The sequence below is a fragment of the Myxocyprinus asiaticus genome, chromosome 13 (assembly GCF_019703515.2).
Source record: "Myxocyprinus asiaticus isolate MX2 ecotype Aquarium Trade chromosome 13, UBuf_Myxa_2, whole genome shotgun sequence".
In the NCBI taxonomy this organism is placed as follows: domain Eukaryota; kingdom Metazoa; phylum Chordata; class Actinopteri; order Cypriniformes; family Catostomidae; genus Myxocyprinus; species Myxocyprinus asiaticus.
The window spans coordinates 25932840-25951901 of NC_059356.1; the positions used below are offsets into that span (position 1 = coordinate 25932840).

The 19062-nt window shown below is 38.8% G+C and overlaps 1 protein-coding gene across 4 annotated transcripts; it reads right to left on the minus strand.

Moving 5' to 3' along the window:
• Positions 1-5307: 5307 nt before the first annotated feature.
• Positions 5308-17886, minus strand: smarce1 (SWI/SNF related, matrix associated, actin dependent regulator of chromatin, subfamily e, member 1). 4 transcript variants are annotated; one of them, XM_051715512.1, is made up of 11 exons: positions 17826-17886; positions 16846-16898; positions 15751-15794; positions 14607-14711; positions 13505-13597; positions 8972-9103; positions 8699-8870; positions 7013-7185; positions 6834-6935; positions 6491-6725; positions 5308-5868 (listed from the first exon to the last, which is right to left on the minus strand). In XM_051715512.1, exons 2-11 carry the CDS (start codon positions 16850-16852, stop codon positions 5648-5650), a joined length of 1284 nt encoding a protein of 427 aa, XP_051571472.1. In that variant the 5' UTR covers positions 16853-16898; positions 17826-17886; the 3' UTR covers positions 5308-5647. The 4 variants fall into 4 exon arrangements, with proteins under 4 accessions (XP_051571472.1, XP_051571476.1, XP_051571473.1 ...); XM_051715516.1 differs by having other exon boundaries at positions 13517-13597; positions 14613-14711; positions 17826-17879; XM_051715513.1 differs by having other exon boundaries at positions 14613-14711; positions 17826-17879.
• Positions 17887-19062: the final 1176 nt, after the last annotated feature.

Sequence of the window (19062 nt, forward strand, 5' to 3'; positions counted from 1 at the left end):
AGTTACATTCGGGGGCCTGGGTAGCTCAGTGGTAAAATACGCTGGCTACTACCCCTGGAGTTCACTAGTTCGCTATTTTGAATCCCAGGGTGTGCTGAGTGACTCCAGCCAGGTCTCCTAAGCAACCAAATTGGCCCGGTTGCTAGGGAGGGTAGAGTTACATGGGGTAACCTCCTCGTGGTCGCTATAATGTGGTTTGTTCTCGGTGGGGCGCGTGGTGAGTTGAGCGCGGATGCCGCGGTGGATGGCATGAAGCCTCCACACGCACTATGTCTCCGTGGCAACGCGCTCAACAAGCCACGTGATAAGATGCACGGGCTGATGGTCTCGGACGCGGAGGCAACTGGGATTCATCCTCCGCCACCCGGATTGAGGCGAATCACTACGCGACCACGAGGACTTAAAAGCATTTCAAATTGGGGAAAAAAGGGGGAAAATAAAAAAAGAATACAGTTACATTTAAAAAGTATTGTGATTACTGAAGAGATTACTTTGCATTTTATTGTCATTTGTTTCATTTAATATTTAGTCCTTTCAGATGGAAAACATTTATACATATAAATGATGCGATCCAAAGTGCATTTGAACAGCGAATAGTCAAAACAAGTGAAAAAATCTACCAGTGCTGAAGAAGTAATCCAAAGTATTTAGAATACGTTACTGACATTGAGTAATCTAACGGAATACGTTACAAATGATATTTTACAGCATGTATTCTGTAATCTGTAGTGGAATACATTTCAAAAGTAACCCTCCCAACCCTGTGTATGAATACCATGGTACTTAAAATCAAGTTCCATCAAATTTACATGGTACTCCAAGGTACCTTTAAGAATACAAGAATACATGGTATTAGCAAAGGACATGTCCAAAAAAAAAAAAAAAAGAAAGAAAGAAAGAAAAGAAAAAGATAGTATACCATGTTACTTTGTTGATAATTTTTTGAAAGTGAAACCTCTCTGTAAATAAGATGTTACACTTTCATATGTGTGTTATATATTGTGGATATAACTTCTATATATCTATGTAAAATATGATTAAAAAAAAAATAATAAATTATGATATACATGAAAATGCCTAACATTAGTGCTTAGAAAATTGTGATTCTCGACTCAGGTAAAATATTGTGCTTGTAAAGTTGATGTGCAAGTCCTCGGTTCTCCCCATAGTCTGAAGCTGCCCAGAGAGCAAAGTTATTTCGGTGATTACTCACAGAAAATGACATCTAAGCTTTGTTACAAAATGTTTTTATGTGTCCCAGTTGACTCTATTCTGTCGAGTTGTTTCACTCCTGTTCTGTGACGCACTAACAATGGCACAAACAGCACAATGGCATCATGCACTTACCACAAGAAACTGGTGTGCACCTCAGCAGGGTGTTTGAACCTGTCGAGCTGATGTTGTCATATGGCCACAGACCATATTGTGTTATTCATGCCTGAGTGTGCACCACAGCTGCAGATTCGAAACTGTGGGAACTTTGTAACTGCTTCTACTGTAACATTCTACATCTAACCTAACATTCAAAGACAGCTTTTTATATTTTCATTAAAACATGATTAAGTATGAACATTAAGCTGTTTTCTAATGGGGACTGTTGGCTGGTCACTGCAATAAGTGAATATAGTATGAAAAGACCAGCTTGACCAGCATGCAATTCACATTCGATTTATGCTGGTTAGTATACTTTAGGTAGTTTGCATGTTTGTCAGTATAGCATCTAGAGCCATTGTTAATGTTTGTGTTGTGAACTCCACGTCCTCCTGGCACAAGGGAGAATTTTAAAGGTCTCATACAATAGATTTACATTCATCCAAGGTCAAAAAACACTTTGATTTGCTCATAATTTATATTGCAGCATTACCTTTTTTTCCCCGTGTATCAAACGACTCCTTCAATGATCCGTTCTAAAGGATTCATTCTAAACTCCTCCTTTCAGAGAGCCTACTCTGCTCTGATTGGTCAGATGTCCCAGTCTGTTGTGATTGATCTACCGCTTAGTGTAGTGTTTGAGAGCGGGTCAAAGCTGTTCGCGAGCAACCAATGAAGACCAGAGGCAGGTTTTTTGTTACCAAATTAAATAGGTTAGTACAGGAAATAAGTCTGGAATTACTAAAGACTCGTTTTAGGTGTTCAGAATCGGTTCTTTCTTTTGGGAGTCAATAACTCCATTTGTCGTGCACTTTGATTTTTGAAACTTTGCAGAATTTTTGCATTCACAAACAGCTATATAACACACTACATGAAAGGTAATATTTGAAAAACCATAATAGGTGCTCTTTAACACTTTTTGCCTTTTCCTGTGTTAAAGGAGGAGACAGAGAAAACTGTTAAGTGCGCATCAGCATGTGAAATGGACACAAGCTACCCAGGATGGCATAGTTTAGCAGTGCTGAGAGAGATACAGGGCACTGAGTTCATCTGTTATTGGTAGTGATGCCCACCAGCTAACAGTAAGCAGAGCAGCTTACCTGCTGTACGCCCACAAAGCCCACTATATGCTTTTTTGCTAGTGGTCGCCCACGCACACATCGTACCTACATGCAGTGAAAACCTGTGATCTACAATCTTCTTTCCATTTACAGTCATTGTTCTTTGTGCGTTTACATTGTGAAATTGTGAGAAAGATTTCTCAAGACTGGAACTTCAGACACCTATTGAGGTATTTTCTTTGTAAAATTGAAATTATTTTATTTTATTTTTTCTTTTTGTAAAAAAAAAAAAAAAAATCAGTATTTTTGTCTTGTTTTCCTGTAAAAGTATCTAAACATCCTTAACACAAGTAAAATGTACATGAGAAGCAAAGATGTGTAAGAAAGTATTAGTTGTTTTCTCACCCCATTGGCAAATATATATATATATATATATATATATATATATATATATATATATATATATATATATATATATATATATATATTATTATTATTATTATTATTATTATTAAGCATAAATAATATTTAGTGAGGCTTTCACTTAAAATCTTATACAGTTTTGCTTCTCAAGTAAATGCATCCTGTTTTGAGGACATATATATATTTTTACTGGTAAACGAGACAAAAATATTGATTATGAAAATGATTTTTGCAGTGCAGAGAATAAGATTCAATAGCATCATTCAACAAGATGAAATCCTGCCACCTTCTGTTGGAGTTGAAAGGTGTTGTGTTTTGAACTTTATTTGATATCTTTGGGATTGTCCTACTCTGGCTTGTTACTGTACTTGTTTTTTAGTACAAACTACATCGTTGCTGATAATGATGCTTTCAGTACTCTGAAGTATACTGCTCCTTATAATGGCTTCTACAGCTTGTTCTCTTCCTCTCTCTAATGTTTTGGAACTAAATGGGATAATAAGGACAGTGCGATGGTTGCTATGGAGATGCTTTTATTTGATGATAAATATTGATCACATCCTTTAATGCACTTGGGGTTTTGTTCTGCCAGATGAACATAATCATCTCACATGCATACAAAAATCATAACATCTCTATAAAACAGAGCAGTTAGGAAAAATGCACATTCGATTGTCCAGTCTTTGCAGATCATTCATGTCTACATGTTATTTAAGCAGTATTATTTAATGTAACATGGAAGCAAACTAAAATGACAAAGCTAAACCCAATATCATGATATTCACAAACCTAATATGTACTTAATTTAATTCACTAAATGGAACAAAGCATATTTTATTGCTTTTGAATGGATTTTACTACATATGGATTCTAGAAGGGTTTCAGTTTAAATATTAGAATTGGGATTAGAAACCAAAATTAGGGATTATTTGAGGGCATAGAATTCAATATATAATAATAATAATAATAATATATATATATATGCTTCCTACATCATTGACTCTGACTGGACTAATTATTTTTACTGCGTGTGCTTAAAGGGATAGTTCACCCAAAAAGGAAAACTCTCATCATTTACTGACCCTCATGGCATCCCAGATGTGGGTGACTTTCTCCTGCAGAACACAAATGAAGATATTTAGAAGAATTACTCAGCTTTTTATGTACATGCAGTGCAAATGAATGGTGGCCAGAATTTTGAATCTCCAAAAAAAAAATCACAGAAAAGCAGAATAAAAGTAATGTAAAAGACTCCAGTAGTTTACTCCATATCGTCAGAAGTGATATATGATTTATGTCCTTTTGTACTATAAATCTCCACTTTCGCTTTCAAAAAAGGGCTGTTTGAAAGTGGCTATGGGGCTGCGCTTGCTCAGCGGTTACTGACCAGAAGGTCACGGGTTCAAGCCCCAGCACCACCAAGATACCACTGTTGGGCCCTTGACCCTATCTGCTCCAGGGGCACCATATATGGTTGACCCTGCACTCTGACCCCAGCTTAGCTGGGATATGTGAAAACAAATACATTTCACTGTATATATGCAAGAATGTGACCAACATAAAGGCTGCTTCTTCTTAAATATTGATGTTTCTCACCTACACCTATCATATAACTTCTGAAGACATGGATTAAACCACTGGAGTCATCTTGATTACCTTTATGTGACTTTTGAAGACTTAAAGTTTTACCTACAGAGCTTAAATATTCTTCTAAATACCTTTGTATTCTGTAGAAGAAAGTCTTACACATCTGGGATGGCATGAGGGTAATTGATGAGAGAATTTTCATTTTGGGGTGAACTATCCCTTTAACAATGGTTGAGATCATTAAATGTTTCTTCCGTGAAACTGCAGGAATGTAACAGCAGTGAATATCTGCACAAATTGTTTAGTCAACTAAATAAGGCCTGAAGTCTTTGCTAAATTATTAAACAAAAAAACACACTATTCTACACAATTACTACAAAGGAATTCCAAATAACTGACCTATACAACAATCATAAAAAACAGCAGCATTTAAAACAGACATAGAAATCACTTTATTGAGTGAATACCTTCCAACAATACAAAAACACAATTAATCATCCAGATGTTTACTGTAATACAATTCAATGTAGCTACCAACAGAACAATGTCCCCTGTACTGTGGTAAATTGGTTGCGATTTGATATCATGACTGTTAGCATGGCTTTATTTGAAATACCAAATAAAAAAGGGGGAAAAATGGAGAAAAAAACAAGGCTGAGAAGACAATCATATACAACCATATACTACTCAACTAAACTGGTAAAGTATGAAACAAAGATAGACTGTAAAATTTTAAGACAGTGCCAAAGTTATAAAAAAGCATGGTAAGCAAAAACAAAAACCCTTGAATTTATGTTTTACTCAAACTATTTCATGACTGGTAGATGCAAGCACAACATTTTACTCATATTAAGTTATTCTTGCTTAACAATGGCAAAAAAAAAAAAAAAAAAAAAAAAAACTTTCAAGAGCCATAAAGCCCCAGAGTGCTCAAGTGGGCTTGTAACATCTTGCATTAAGTAAAAAGTTGTGCCTACCTGTCACACAGCTGACTGAATTTCAGTGGAGCAGCAATTAAGATGTAAAGCTCATGTGACATTATCAGAGTACTGCAGTCCTTTCACAACATCTTTCACTGTAGGATATTGGGGGGGGGTTTCTACTGTTCTCACTCGCTCTACTGCCAGGTCATGGGATTCAATGTTAAATTCTTAAGGACATAAGACTACAATGAGCAAAGTGAAACCAAGATTAATGGGGTGAGGTTATTGTGACTGGGCTGGCAGTCGCTCTTCAGGGGTGTTGTCTGAGGCCTGGGGTTCTGCTGGAGGTCCAGAGCTGCTTTCAGAAGGAGCGGTGCTGTCACTAGTGCCCTCGTCTGTAGCGCCCTCTGCAGGCTCAGGTTGGGCCAGTTTCTCTCCAGTTGCAACTGAGGCAACTTGCTCTGCCTCCGGAGGTCCTTCAGAACCTTCAGGTGGAGCCTCATCTGCAGAACAGACAACAAATAGGTCAGTTAAGTCAAACAGTCAAATATCTTACATTCTGCTATTTTAATGTTTAATCTTTGGATCGTTCAGGGTTTAGAGCAGTGGTTCTCATCTGGTTTTGCTTCTGGACCCAGATTTTAAGGCAACCCCAACAAAATATTAAACCTGTAAACTGTACTCTGGGTCATTTTATCATTTTGATTATGGTTTTCTAGGATGAAGGCATTTAATGTAACCTGTCCATGTTGGCATCTGCCTAATTTGGCTAGCTTCTACCAAGTTGCATGTTAATTTGTGCAATATACTGTTGAGTTTGTTGCTTGCCCATTAAGCCTATTGATGTTGCTATCCGGAATTTCCCTGCTTTTCTCAACCCAGATAACTGTATCTCTGTAACCCATTTTTGAGAACTACTGGTTTAGAGCTGCGTTTCACAATCCTGGTCCCGAGGACCCCATCGCTGTACATTTTGGATGTCTCTCTTATCTAACACACCACATTCTACTGATTAAATCAAAGACCTGAAATGAGTGTTTCAGATAAAGGAAAATGTGCAGTGCTGAGGTATTCCAGGATCAGGATTGAAACCCACTGGTTTAGTGGGTGGAATGGTAATCCGACCTGTCTCCATTGGCGTGGGCTTATCCTCTCCATCCTTGGCCTCACTGGTGGAGGTCTGCTCTGGGTTGGCATTGGTCTGGGCGCTGGCTGGCTGCTGTTCTTCTTGAGCAGCTCTCTCCACCTGCTCTGCCGCTTCCCTCTCTCTTTCCTCTGCCCTGCGGCGAGCTGCCTCCTCCGCAGCAGCCATTTCAGCTGCCAGCTTCTCCATGTCCACTTCCACCTTCAGACCGCACAACTGGACAAACAAACAGAAACAGTGAATCAGTCATTGACGGCGCATTTGGCATTTAAGCTCAGTCTAAACAGAAAGGCTATTAGTTTGCCAATAAAACTGAAATCACACCCGTTTGAGCTCATTGTTGAAGGAATCTGTACTCTCCAGAAACCTTCTCTTCTTATCCTGATGTCGGTCCTCAATCTGAAGCAGTTCTGCTTCCAGCTTTCTCTGAGATAACAAAATCAGTTAAAGATATGCATAATAGTCTTCATGTGTTTTATTTGTTTGTAAACATGGCCACTGACCTGGTGCACCATGAGAGACTGGACTTGACGTTTGAGGACCTGCATGCGAGCGGTGGTCACCACTGAGCGAACATCAGGCACCACAACCTCGCTCAGAATGTCGCTGATCAGCCGATGGTTCCTCTGGAAACGAGCTGCCGCTGTATGCTTCATGGAGAACCCGTCGTCATAGTCTACAACACATACAATGTCTGGATTTGAGATTTTACTTTTGGAATAATTTCATAAATACAGAATACATCCAGAGCTAAATAGTTGGTGCCATCTTTCAACATATAAAACGTAACAACTTAAGAATCATGTCTCCATTTTTATGAGATTTCACACTTGGATGATAAGGACAAATATGTATTGTAATTTGTCCATACCACCTACAGCAGCTCAACCTCTAATCCTCCACCTTCCTACATATGGATCCTTCTTCCCCAATCCATACTAGGGATGGGCAAGAGTACCCAAGTACTTGGAAGAGACAGCAATGATCGATCATGAAAATGATGATCGATAATGAAAATGCTTGACATGACTTTTAACTGAATTCAAAATTCACTGACAACTATACACTTTGTATCAAAGAGGGAACATATAATCAATCTCAAATTTAAAAATGTCATTTTCAGATGTACCCAACCAAATTGATAAACGATGCTGCAATGCTAGCATTTGTTCTACAGGTTTACGATAATTAAAAGAAAGTTCAATCCACCGTGTTTTGAACATCTGTCTCTGCAAACTTGCTAAGCAAGTTTTATTGTCATTTAATGTAGAAACTTTGACTCAATGTATATTATTTAATAAAAGTGAAGGTTTATCACTGACTACAAATCTCCCTTGGTGCCGACTTGTTTGCGTAACGTCACACACCTGCATTTCAGCTAAATCAGAGCTGAAGATTTTCGCACAAGTTTTAAGACCAACATAAAGTGGCATTCCATTGCATGAAGTTTAAAATTCTGAGTTAAATAGGAGAAAGCACGAATCATCACAGCAACAAACTCCAACAGAGCACAGCATGACTTTCTGTCTGGGGCAAAGACAGTGCACACACACAAGGTGGAATCTTTCATTCATATATTTAGATGAAGCACAGCTGAATGTAACAGAATGCAGGGTCTTCAAAAGAAAATTTCAACTTAACATTGCATTTTAAAAATGCAATGGTTATGGTGTCTCCAGTCACGCCAACTGCGGTTTGCAGATACATGGTTCAGAAACAGAGGTTTGTACCTACTAAGCTTATTACGGTAACCTGAAGGAAGAACAGAGACGCACGCTTCGTTTCACTGAAGAACATTGAGTCTTTACATAGACAAAATATCATGCATTATATTTTGATTATGACCTCTTTTGTACTTATTGTAACAGACTACAATATAAACAGCCTATAATAATGAATAGACACTGGAACAACGACAAGCAATTCAGCAGCCAAAGATGTATAACATATGTACATACTATACATGTATATGTCTATGCGCCCCCACCTCCCCCGAGTGGCAGTACTAGTACTATATTTGAAATTCTTTTAGCATTCATGAATTTTGCAGTTTGGCCTTTTTCATGGTACTTGAGGACCAACCATAGCACTTGACTTGTATACTTAGCTACCTGCACTGGTAATTAGCAAAACAATGTGTGCACTTTCTGTGCAGCAAAGGTTATGTCATTAAAGGATGCCAATCTCACCATCAGGGTCCTCAGCAGGCTGGATGCTCATATAGGGCTCGCCTTTGTCTAGTCGTGATTGTCTCTGCCGGCTTTCCTCCTCTAGGGCAGCTTCAGCACGGTTCTTAGCGTTGACGTATGCCAGGTAGGCTGGAGAGTTGTGGTAGGCCTTCAGAGAGTCATTATACTCGATCTGTGGGTAGAACAACCGCTTAGTGTCCTTAAACACTTTTGGACAATCACTCTCATATTGACCACACTCATAAAGAGCGGCCTCTACTGGTAGAAACAAACCTTCTCAGCTTCGTATTCATTTAAATAGTCCTGTTTTTCCTCATCAGTGAGGTCCCTCCACATGCCACCAATAATCTTTCCAATCTCCCATAACTTCAGGTCAGGATTAGAGGCTTTAACTTGGTCCCAAACCTAAGAAACAAACAAATGTGAGCTCAGCCTCAACAGAAAGCAGTACGGGATCATGGAATCTCCAAAAAAAAAAAAAAAAAAAAAAAAAAAAAGAGGGAGAGGGTCAGGTTTTTTTTTTTTCTTTTCAAAAGGATAGAGAGAAAGAGCACCAATCTTTTGTCTACCTATCTGATGAGTATTGTGTGCAGAGATGACCCTTTTAAAAGTCCTAATTTGAAAGTTTAACGTCAAAATTACAGATCTGACAGATTAAAATTAATCACTGATTGCAAATCCAAGTAACATTTATAAACTCAACTGCTGAAATATCTGCTTTGCTTTTTTTTTTTTTATTATTATCTTTATACAAACAATTAGGGATGCACTGATATGGAATTCCCGGGCTGATACAAATAATTTGCAGCTCATTGTGGCCGATACCGGTAACCAATATTTTTTTATTTTACGTTTACATTTTTAAACCTGGAGCTGCTAGCTAATTAAAAGCTACTTATTTGACAAATAAGTGTGACTGAAAAGCTTTAAGTTTGCCAGATATAACATGAACCAGACATTTGCCTACATTACAGATGTATGCTGATTTGAATGAGAAATACTGTAAATGAGAATGCACTTTCATAAACTGTATGGTGCCCATCTAAATGTGCATTTACCATTACCCTGATGATGTAATAATCCATTAAACCAAAACGAGGCGATAAATTAACAGCTTGTAACGCACATTAAACAACAAAACGCACAATACAAACCCTAATCTATGTATACATGGTGTAATATTTATGCTAGCAGCCAGACAGCCAGTGCAGCGGTGGTTTGTGTGTGTTATGCATGTGCGCATTGTGGACATGAGCATTTCATTAAATAGACGCTTATTACAGCGCTCACCTGTGACAGTTCCGCTGTGTACCACATTAAATGTGGTTACAATCATAATGGGAATAGGTAAAAACTTCATACCATTAGAGTAGTCATATAGTTAGAAATGTCTTAACTCATAGTACGACAAGCACATTTGTTTCACACACAAACTAGTGTCTTTAGCCATCTCGTATCGCACCGTGAGGATTATTTTAAGATCTTGGCACCGTGTTACACTGTGTTTGGGATAGTTTTATTTGCGTTGATTTGCTGTAACTAACAACACACTATTTTCCATATTCCGTTTATGTTTCATGAAGCTTTATGATTGCCCCCAAGTCAAATACATACAGTGCATCCGGAAAGTATTCACAGCGCTTCACTTTTTCCACATTTTGTTATGTTACAGCCTTATTCCAAAATGGATTAAATTCATTATTTTCCTCAAAATTCTACAAACAATACCCCATAATGACAACGTGAAAGAAGTTTGTTTGAAATCTTTGCAAATTTATTAAAAATAAAAAAAATGGAAAAAAATATCACATGTACATAAGTATTTACAGCCTTTGCCATGACACTCAAAATTGAGCTCAGGTGCATCCTGTTTCCACTGATCATCCTTGAGATGTTTCTACAACTTGATTGGAGTCCACCTGTGGTAAATTCAGTTGATTGGACATGATTTGGAAAGGCACACACCTGTCTATATAAGGTCCCACAGTTAACAGTGCATGTCAGAGCACAAACCAAGCCATGAAGTCCAAGGAATTGTCTGTAGACCTCCGAGACAGGATTGTATCGAAGCACAGATCTGGGGAAGGGTACAGAAAAATGTCTGCAGCATTGAAGGTCACAATGAGCACAGTGGCCTCCATCATCTGTAAATGGAAGAAGTTTGGAACCACCAGGACTCTTCCTAGAGCTGGCCGCCCGGCCAAACTGAGCGATTGGGGGAGAAGGGCCTTAGTCAGGGAGGTGATCAAGAACCTGATGGTCACTCTGACAGAGCTCCAGCATTTCTCTGTGGAGAGAGGAGAACCTTCCAGAAGAACAACCATCTCTGCAGCACTCCACCAATCAGGCCTGTATAGTAGAGTGGCCAGACGGAAGCCACTCCTCAGTAAAAGGCACATGACAGCCCGCATGGAGTTTGCCAAAAGGCACCTGAAGGACTCTCAGACCATGAGAAACAAAATTCTCTGGTCTGATGAAACAAAGATTGAACTCTTTGGCCTGAATGGCAAGCGTCACATCTGGAGGAAACCAGGCACCGCTCATCACCTGGCCAATACCATCCCTACAGTGAAGCATGGTGGTGGCAGCATCATGCTGTGGGATGTTTTTCAGTGGCAGGAACTGGGAGACTAGTCAGGATCGAGGGAAAGATGAATGCAGCAATTTACAGAGACATCCTTGATGAAAACCTGCCCCAGAGCGCTCTGGATCTCAGACTGGGGCGAGGGTTCATCTTCCAACAGGACAACGACCCTAAGCACACAGCCAAGATAACAAAGGAGTGGCTCCGGGACAACTCTGTGAATGTCCTTGAGTGGCCCAGCCAGAGCCCAGACTTGAACCCGATTGAACATCTCCGGAGAGATCTGAAAATGGCTGTGCACCGACGCTCCCCATCCAACCTGATGGAGCTTGAGAGGTCCTGCAAAGAAGAATGGGAGAAACTGCCCAAAACTAGGTGTGCCAAGCTTGTAGCATCATATTCAAAAAGACTTGAGGCTGTAATTGGTGCCAAAGGTGCTTCAACAAAGTACTGAGCAAAGGCTGTGAATACTTATGTACATGTGATTTTTTTTTTTCATTTTTAATAAATTTGCAAAGATTTCAAAAAACTTTTTTCATGTTGTCATTATGGGGTATTGTTTGTAGAATTGAGAAAAATAATCAATTTTGGAATAAGGCTGTAACATAACAAAATATGGAAAAAGTGAAGCGCTGTGAATACTTTCCGGATGCACTGTACATGTTTTGCCACATTTTCATTTGCTGCTTCATGAAATAAACAGAATATGGGAAATGGCACGTTGTTACTTACAGCAGATGATCACGATTAAAATCAGCTCCAAAACAATGTAAGGTGCAGAGATTTTGAAATTATCCTCACAGAGCGACATTCACTGACGCAAGCACGCTGTCACTTAAGTCTGCCCGAGTCTATGCCTAAGAGAGAAGCCGCAGGCAGTCAGAGATTCTGAGAATTGTGTATGCAGAACAAAAATTAGTGTTTTCCAATCAGCGGGCATTTGCTTTACACAATTTGCCTACTACATTAAGATTCTCTACTTTCACTGGATAGTCAGAAATGCCCATCCTAGTTTGGAAACGCCCACTGATTACATAATTGGCATGCCATACTTTCATTGGATAGTTGAAAAACGCCCACCCAGTTTGAAAACGCCCACTGATTGGGAAACACCCATTATAGTTCCACAGAAACCTACACTTCGGAGGATCGGTGATGATCTGGGGATGCTTCAGCAAGGCTGAAGTCGAGCAGATTCGTCTTTGTGAAGGACACATGAATCAAGCCACGTACAAGGTTATCCTGGAAGAAAACTTCCTTCTGCTCTGACAATGTTCCCCAACTCTGAGGATTTTTTTTTCTCCAGCAGGACAATGCTTTATGCCACACAGCCAGGTCAATCAAGGTGTGGATGGAGGACCACTGTATCGATCAAGACCCTGTCATGGCCAGCCCAATCTCCAGACCTGAACCCAATTGAAAACCAAAAGCCGAGCTGCTTGAATGTTTGCACCAGGAGTGGCATAAATTCTCCCAACAGCAATGTAACAGACTGGTAGAGAGCATGTCAAGGCGCATGAAAGCTGTGACTGAAAATCAGGATTATTCCACCAAATACTGATTTCTAAACTCTTCCTAAATTGAAACATTAGTATTGTGTTGTTTAAAAATGAATATGAACTGATGAGATCTAAAAACACTGCATCTTTTTGGTTATTTTGACCAGTTGTCATTTTCTGCAAATAACTGCTCTAAATGACAATATTTTTATTTGGAATTTGGGAGAAATGTTGTCAATTTATAGAATAAAACCAAAATGTTCATTTTACCCAAACACATACCTATAAATAGTAAATCCAGAGAAACTGATAATTTTGCACTGGTCTCTTAATTTTTTTCCAGAGCTGTATATATCAGCCCCCAATATATTGTGCATCCCTACAAACAATAGTTTGTGTAACTACTCCATTGTTTCTACTATAAACAATTTGTATTGGATCTTCTTTAAGCACACTTTTTGCTCAGAACAGAAAGAGAGTTCAGAAATTCCCCAATATGCAGAAAAGAAAGCAATTAATCAAACTGATTATTAGACATTATTCCCACTCCCAGCTTTGGTTGAACAGAGTGAAAAGCAAGCAATGAAGCGATGTTGGGGTATACCATCTGAAGGGGTGAAGTCAGGCCACTGACCGCCCCTCAGCTTTCAAGCTGATCGCAGAAGCACTTTCCTCAGCGATTTAAATTACAAGCAGTAAAAGCAGACACCGTGGGTGTCTTACCTTCCTGCTTACCTTCCGGCTATACCGCATGTAGGGCATCAGCGGCTTGTCGGGTGGTTTGGGTGGCTTAGGAACGGTGATCCCAGAGGAGTTCTGCAGGAGAGGGAGAGAAGCCCACACAGGATGTTATATATCACAAGAGGCATATGAGATCACAACAGGACACAGAGAACTATTATAATGGAGCACAATGGTGAAAGGGACAGGAGGCAAAAGCACAACTGAAAACGATGACAGCATGATCTGCTTCGGTACGGGGTAAGAGCACATACCTGAGGGACAAACCAAATACACCACATTATCATTACACTGAGAAGGCCATGCATTAAACTCTTTGAAACAAATCAACTGCCAATTATGGATTGCTCTAAGCTTCCCTAATGATTGTGCAGAGGTTTGTATAATACCAGCTGACAGCTAAAATGCCTTGAGCTTGCTAGGAAGCTGTGCCAAGTCAACAGTGCATGAGGCTACAAGCCAGACAGCAGTATCAGGGGCTGAAGTGTTCACACTGAATGCATTTTTGCATCTGCCTGTGCTATTTTTCAATTATTTTTCTATGTAGACAGACATCTTTGACCGTTGTGCTGCGCCTCACTGTTATTTTTCATCTAGCTAAATTGTTAAAGTGCAAGACCACGTTCTGTCTGAACGGCCCCTTACACTGTTTGGCACAGACATCGAAGCCATGCGAGTGGACAGGCATTATCTCTCATGCATGATGGTGTGATAAAATGGCCAACGGGCACAGGAGTAACAATTCTGAGAAGCAATCACTCTGAAACAACAATTCATACCTAAAGAACCTAGTCAATCACATCCAGTTATACAGAGAGAGTGACTGCTTGACAGAAACATGAGGATTATGGAAGCTACTAGTTGATAGAGCTAGACAACTACACTCAAGGCTTAAAACCTTCAACTAATCGACAGACTTTCACTCTACAAACTATAAATCAGTCTGTACAGTGTAAGAGCAATGTATTCGATTTCAAATACAGGACGAGTTATCGTTCTGGCTGGCTGGTTAACTTTAGAATACTCTTGTCTGGGGTTTTAATCCCTCTGCTGACGCTAAGGCCCTAGTTGGCACCGGTCCTACCATTACCCTGTTGTTCCCGCCGGGGTTCCCTCCCAGCCTGTAGTTGTTGTAGGCCAGATGGCTGTATGGGTTGTACCCCACAAACCCAGGGGTGGTGGGCATTTGCTGATGGAGACAAATGAGACAAAACACGAATGAGAAATGACACAAACAAGGGAGGAAGGGACAAAAAAAATGAGAAGAACCTGTTTTGTTTTCTGTCATGATTTGCAAAAAACATGCAAAAAGCAGCAAACTTTGCTAGCAGCACAACCTGGGATTATTTTACATCCATTTGAAGCAAGCCACAAACACTACGTGGTGGTGGTGGGTCTCAAAGAGGTACTAAAAGGCTTTATTAGCTTTGTGGATTTAGATTTGGAATATTTGAGCCGAATTTCATTGAGCGTGTTTACATTCATGTTCTTACACCAATTATGCTTAATAAGCCGACAAAAACGGCATTCCTTTATCATTGTTAGGTCATAAACAGCTCAAGAATAAACTGATCGACACAGGTAGATTTTTGCCCATTATGTCGATTTCGCATTGTATGTAAAACACCTTCACCGGCGTTCTTACAGGCTTATACAATGTGCAAAGTGTTGTGCACATGCCACTTTACTGTCTGATGTCAAAAGCAGAAAATAAAGTGATTATTTTAAATGTCATGTAAATGCGAATTTCTTGCTTCGTCTGATTTTTGGGAGTGATCAGTTTTTTGGTGTGAATGCAAACGGGCTCATTGTAATATACTATCTGTCGCCCTATCCCTCATCTTAAGACTGTGTTTGTAATCTGACCAAAATGTAATAAACGATAATTTCAATTAAAATTATTTAACCCCAGTTTTTAAAAATTACCATTGAAAATGAGCGAATTGGTCTTGCCCCCCTTTACTATGAACAGTTCTCACGATCCACTGTAATGTATGACAAGTGAAAAATTTCTATATGTAAAGGGAATTTCAAGCCTTATAAGTCCACAATTTTTATATATATATATATATATATATGAAAAAATCATAATAATCAAAACAGCCACCCCAAGTGATACTGTGAACTTGCCACAATACTTTCCTCTCATCTCTAAGTAACCTAAAGTACAGGTCTGGGTGATGGAGGGAAGGGGCCGTATGAATGATTGGCATGTTTTGAATACTTACTGTTGTGGGGGCTGGGGCAGGGGGAGGGGCATAGGATGGCCGTTCTGAGAGAGAGAAGGGGAAAAATTAATTGATTGTGACGAATGAGCCCTGGCACCACTTGGCATTGCCAGTGGGCAAAAATTTATTTTCACTATGAGTAAAGCCTACTTATTCGTCACATCTGCATCAGTTCAATTAGCATAAATTGAGACACTTTAGAGGCCATCACAAGTGTCAGGTAACATCAGAGATGTTATCAATGATCAAATACAGCTATATGATAAGCAAACCCGTATTTGAGCTATAAAACATATACACTTTAATCAGAGTATTAAAGGGCTAGTCCACCCAAAAATTATTTCAACATTTACTCTCATCATGCCCTCCCAGATGTTTATGACTTTCTTCTGCACAACACAAATTAAGATTTTTAGAAGAATATTTCAGCTCTGTAGGTTCTTAAAATGCAAGTGAATGGTGGTCAGAACTTTGAAGCTCCAAAAAGCACATAAAGTGACTCCAGGGGTTTAATCCATATCTTCAGAAGCGATCCAAGTGTGTCTGAGAAACAGATCAATATTTAAGTCCTTTTTCCAATCTCCACTTTCAAACAGCCCTCCTAAGCACTCGTCTCTCCTAAAAGTTCTTTTGTTTTGCCGATTAACATTCTTCTTGTATTTTGCCACCTACTGGGCAGGGAGGAGAATTTATAGTAAAAAAGGACTTACATATTGATCTGTTTCTCACCCACATCAATGAGATCGCTTCTGAGTAGGTGAATTTAATCACTGGAGTAATTTGGATTACTTTTATGCTGTCTTTATATGCTTTTTGGAGCTTCAAAGTTTTGGACCCTGCTGACTTGCATTGTGAGGATCTACAGAGCTGAAATATTATTCTAAAAATCCTTGTATTCAGCAGAAGTCATAAACATCTGGGATGGCATGAGGGTAAGTAAATGATGAGAGAATTTCAATTTTTGGGTGAACTAACCCTTTAAGAAAGAGAGAGTGGTAATATCAAATACAGGAACGGTACAGTATATTCATTAGAGCCATTTCTGAAGGGTTTAAGATGGGTGGCGTTTAAAACTATGTTGAAATGTGTTCTTACTTGACATCTTGTTTGTTGGATTGAGGATATCAGGCTATTGCCATCATTTGGTTCTGCAATAAGGTGAAAACTTATTAGACGAATAGGCATGCTTTCAATAAGTGCAAAGACACTATTAACTCAAACTGCAATTTAAAACTTTAGACTAACTTAGCATGTTTAAAACACATGAAATGTTAATTATAATACTTGCATTTCTTTAAATCTGACCCATTTCTGGTCATTCAAAACAAAAATGCACTCGCCGTTTTGCCTTTATTATAAAAAATAAAGGATGGTGGTAGACAGGAATGTCTTCACTCATCTTGTATGTAACACAACAACAACAACAACAACAACAACAACAACAACAACAACAACAGGCAGTGGGTTCAAGAAAAGGTAGTTATATTGTCAGGTTTATGATTTTCAGGCCTGATGGATGCGGATAATGGCGCGCACAATGAGGCGAGAGAGCTTTTAGCTCGCCAAGAGGTTTCTTTATATTCAAACGTAAAAATGACTACAGCAATTGGTGACAAATACGAAATACGTGCAACTAACACAAACGTGAGGTAAATATATTGCTCTTGGCAAGCTATGAGCTTCCTGGGGACATGAAAGTAAGCTGGTTGAGATGCTAACATGCAAAACATCAATGAATGAATCGGCACAATTAAATATCATATCTGACCATAAGAAATAAATGTTTCCTGCACGTCGGTTAGAAATTGTGATTTAATGTTGTTTAAATTATGATTAATATTTTCAAAAGCATCTGATGTTACATATTTTACGAACACGAGTTGGGGTTATCGAGAGAACAGCATGTGCTAACTGGCTTCAGAAAGTCCGACACCCGTTCTTTAGATGAGAATTACTTCTCAAAAAGCTGCGATTTCAAACTCGCATATTTGTCAAATGGTAATGGAATTAACATGTGGTTAGGCTGAAAACAGTATATGTTTTGGATAAAATAAAGGACGTTAGCAAATACTCACCACAACTCCTTTGTTCCCTCAATGGTTCTCAGCCAGGATGTGACACATTTTGAGCTTCATCTGACCTGATTTGCAGGCACATTCCTGCCACCTACTGGCTACAATCTGGTACTGTAATGACCCACCGCCATTTTGCCGTACTTGGCAACAAAACTACCACAATTTGCCAGATTTATTAAAAATAAATGAAAAAAAGAAAACCGAAAAACAATGCTGTTTTTAGATGTCTCATTGATTATATTTATAATAAATTATGCTTTATATATATATATATATATATATATATATATATATATATATACACACACACACAGTACTGTTGTTATTTATATTTTCAGTTTTAGTGTGTCAATAGGAAATATAAATGTTAGAATCCCAAACATTACTTTTGCAAATAGAAAAGATTAGAATAGAAGAACAGGAAGCCCTGTAACAGATGTCATGGCCCCCACAAAGCCCCCCACTGAACATCGAGTCAGTCTGGGATTACATGAAGAGACAAAAGCAATTGAGACAGCCTAAATAGATAGAAGAGCTGTGCCGAATTCTCCAAGAAGCTTTGAACATCCAGGTGTACCTAGGAGGATTGGTGCTGTTTTAAAGGCAAAGGTGGTCACACCGAATATTGATTTATCTTTTTTATGTTTACTGGACTTTGTATAACATTAAGTGATAAATGAAAACTATTTATGTCATTATTTTTGAAGACATCCTCACTATGCAAAACTTTTGCACAATACTGTATATATATATATATATATATATATATATATATATATATATATATATATATATATATATATATATACTGGCGGCCAAAAGTTTGGAATAATGTACAGATTTTGCAGTTTTGGAAGGAAATTGGTACTTTTATTCACCAAAGTGGTATTCAGCTGATCACAATGTATAGTCAGAACATTAATAACATGAAAGATTACCATTACAATTTGAAAAAAAAAAAAAAAAAAAAAATGTTCAGAACTTCTTAAACTACTTTAAGTAAAATCCAATTGGATCCACGTGCAGCAATGACCGCTTTGTAGATCCTTGGCATTCAAGCTGTCAGTTTGTCCAGATACTCAGGTGACATTTCACCCCACGCTTCCTGTAGCACTTGCCATAGATGTGGCTGTCTTGTCGGGCACTTCTCACGCACCTTACAGTCTAGCTCAGGGGTCGGGAACCTTTTTTCATTAAAGAGCCACATTTTTTCATTTTTTGGTTGAGGCATTTTTTT

Excerpts from the sequence above, each read along its gene's own strand:
- smarce1 (XM_051715512.1), bottom strand. Across the intron at positions 13,598-14,606 it reads GCGGGAACAACAGGGTAATG|AACTCCTCTGGGATCACCGT; the intron begins GTAGGACCGGTG and ends CCTCTCCTGCAG. Across the intron at positions 5,869-6,490 it reads GCCCACGCCAATGGAGACAG|ATGAGGCTCCACCTGAAGGT; the intron begins GTCGGATTACCA and ends TCTGTTCTGCAG.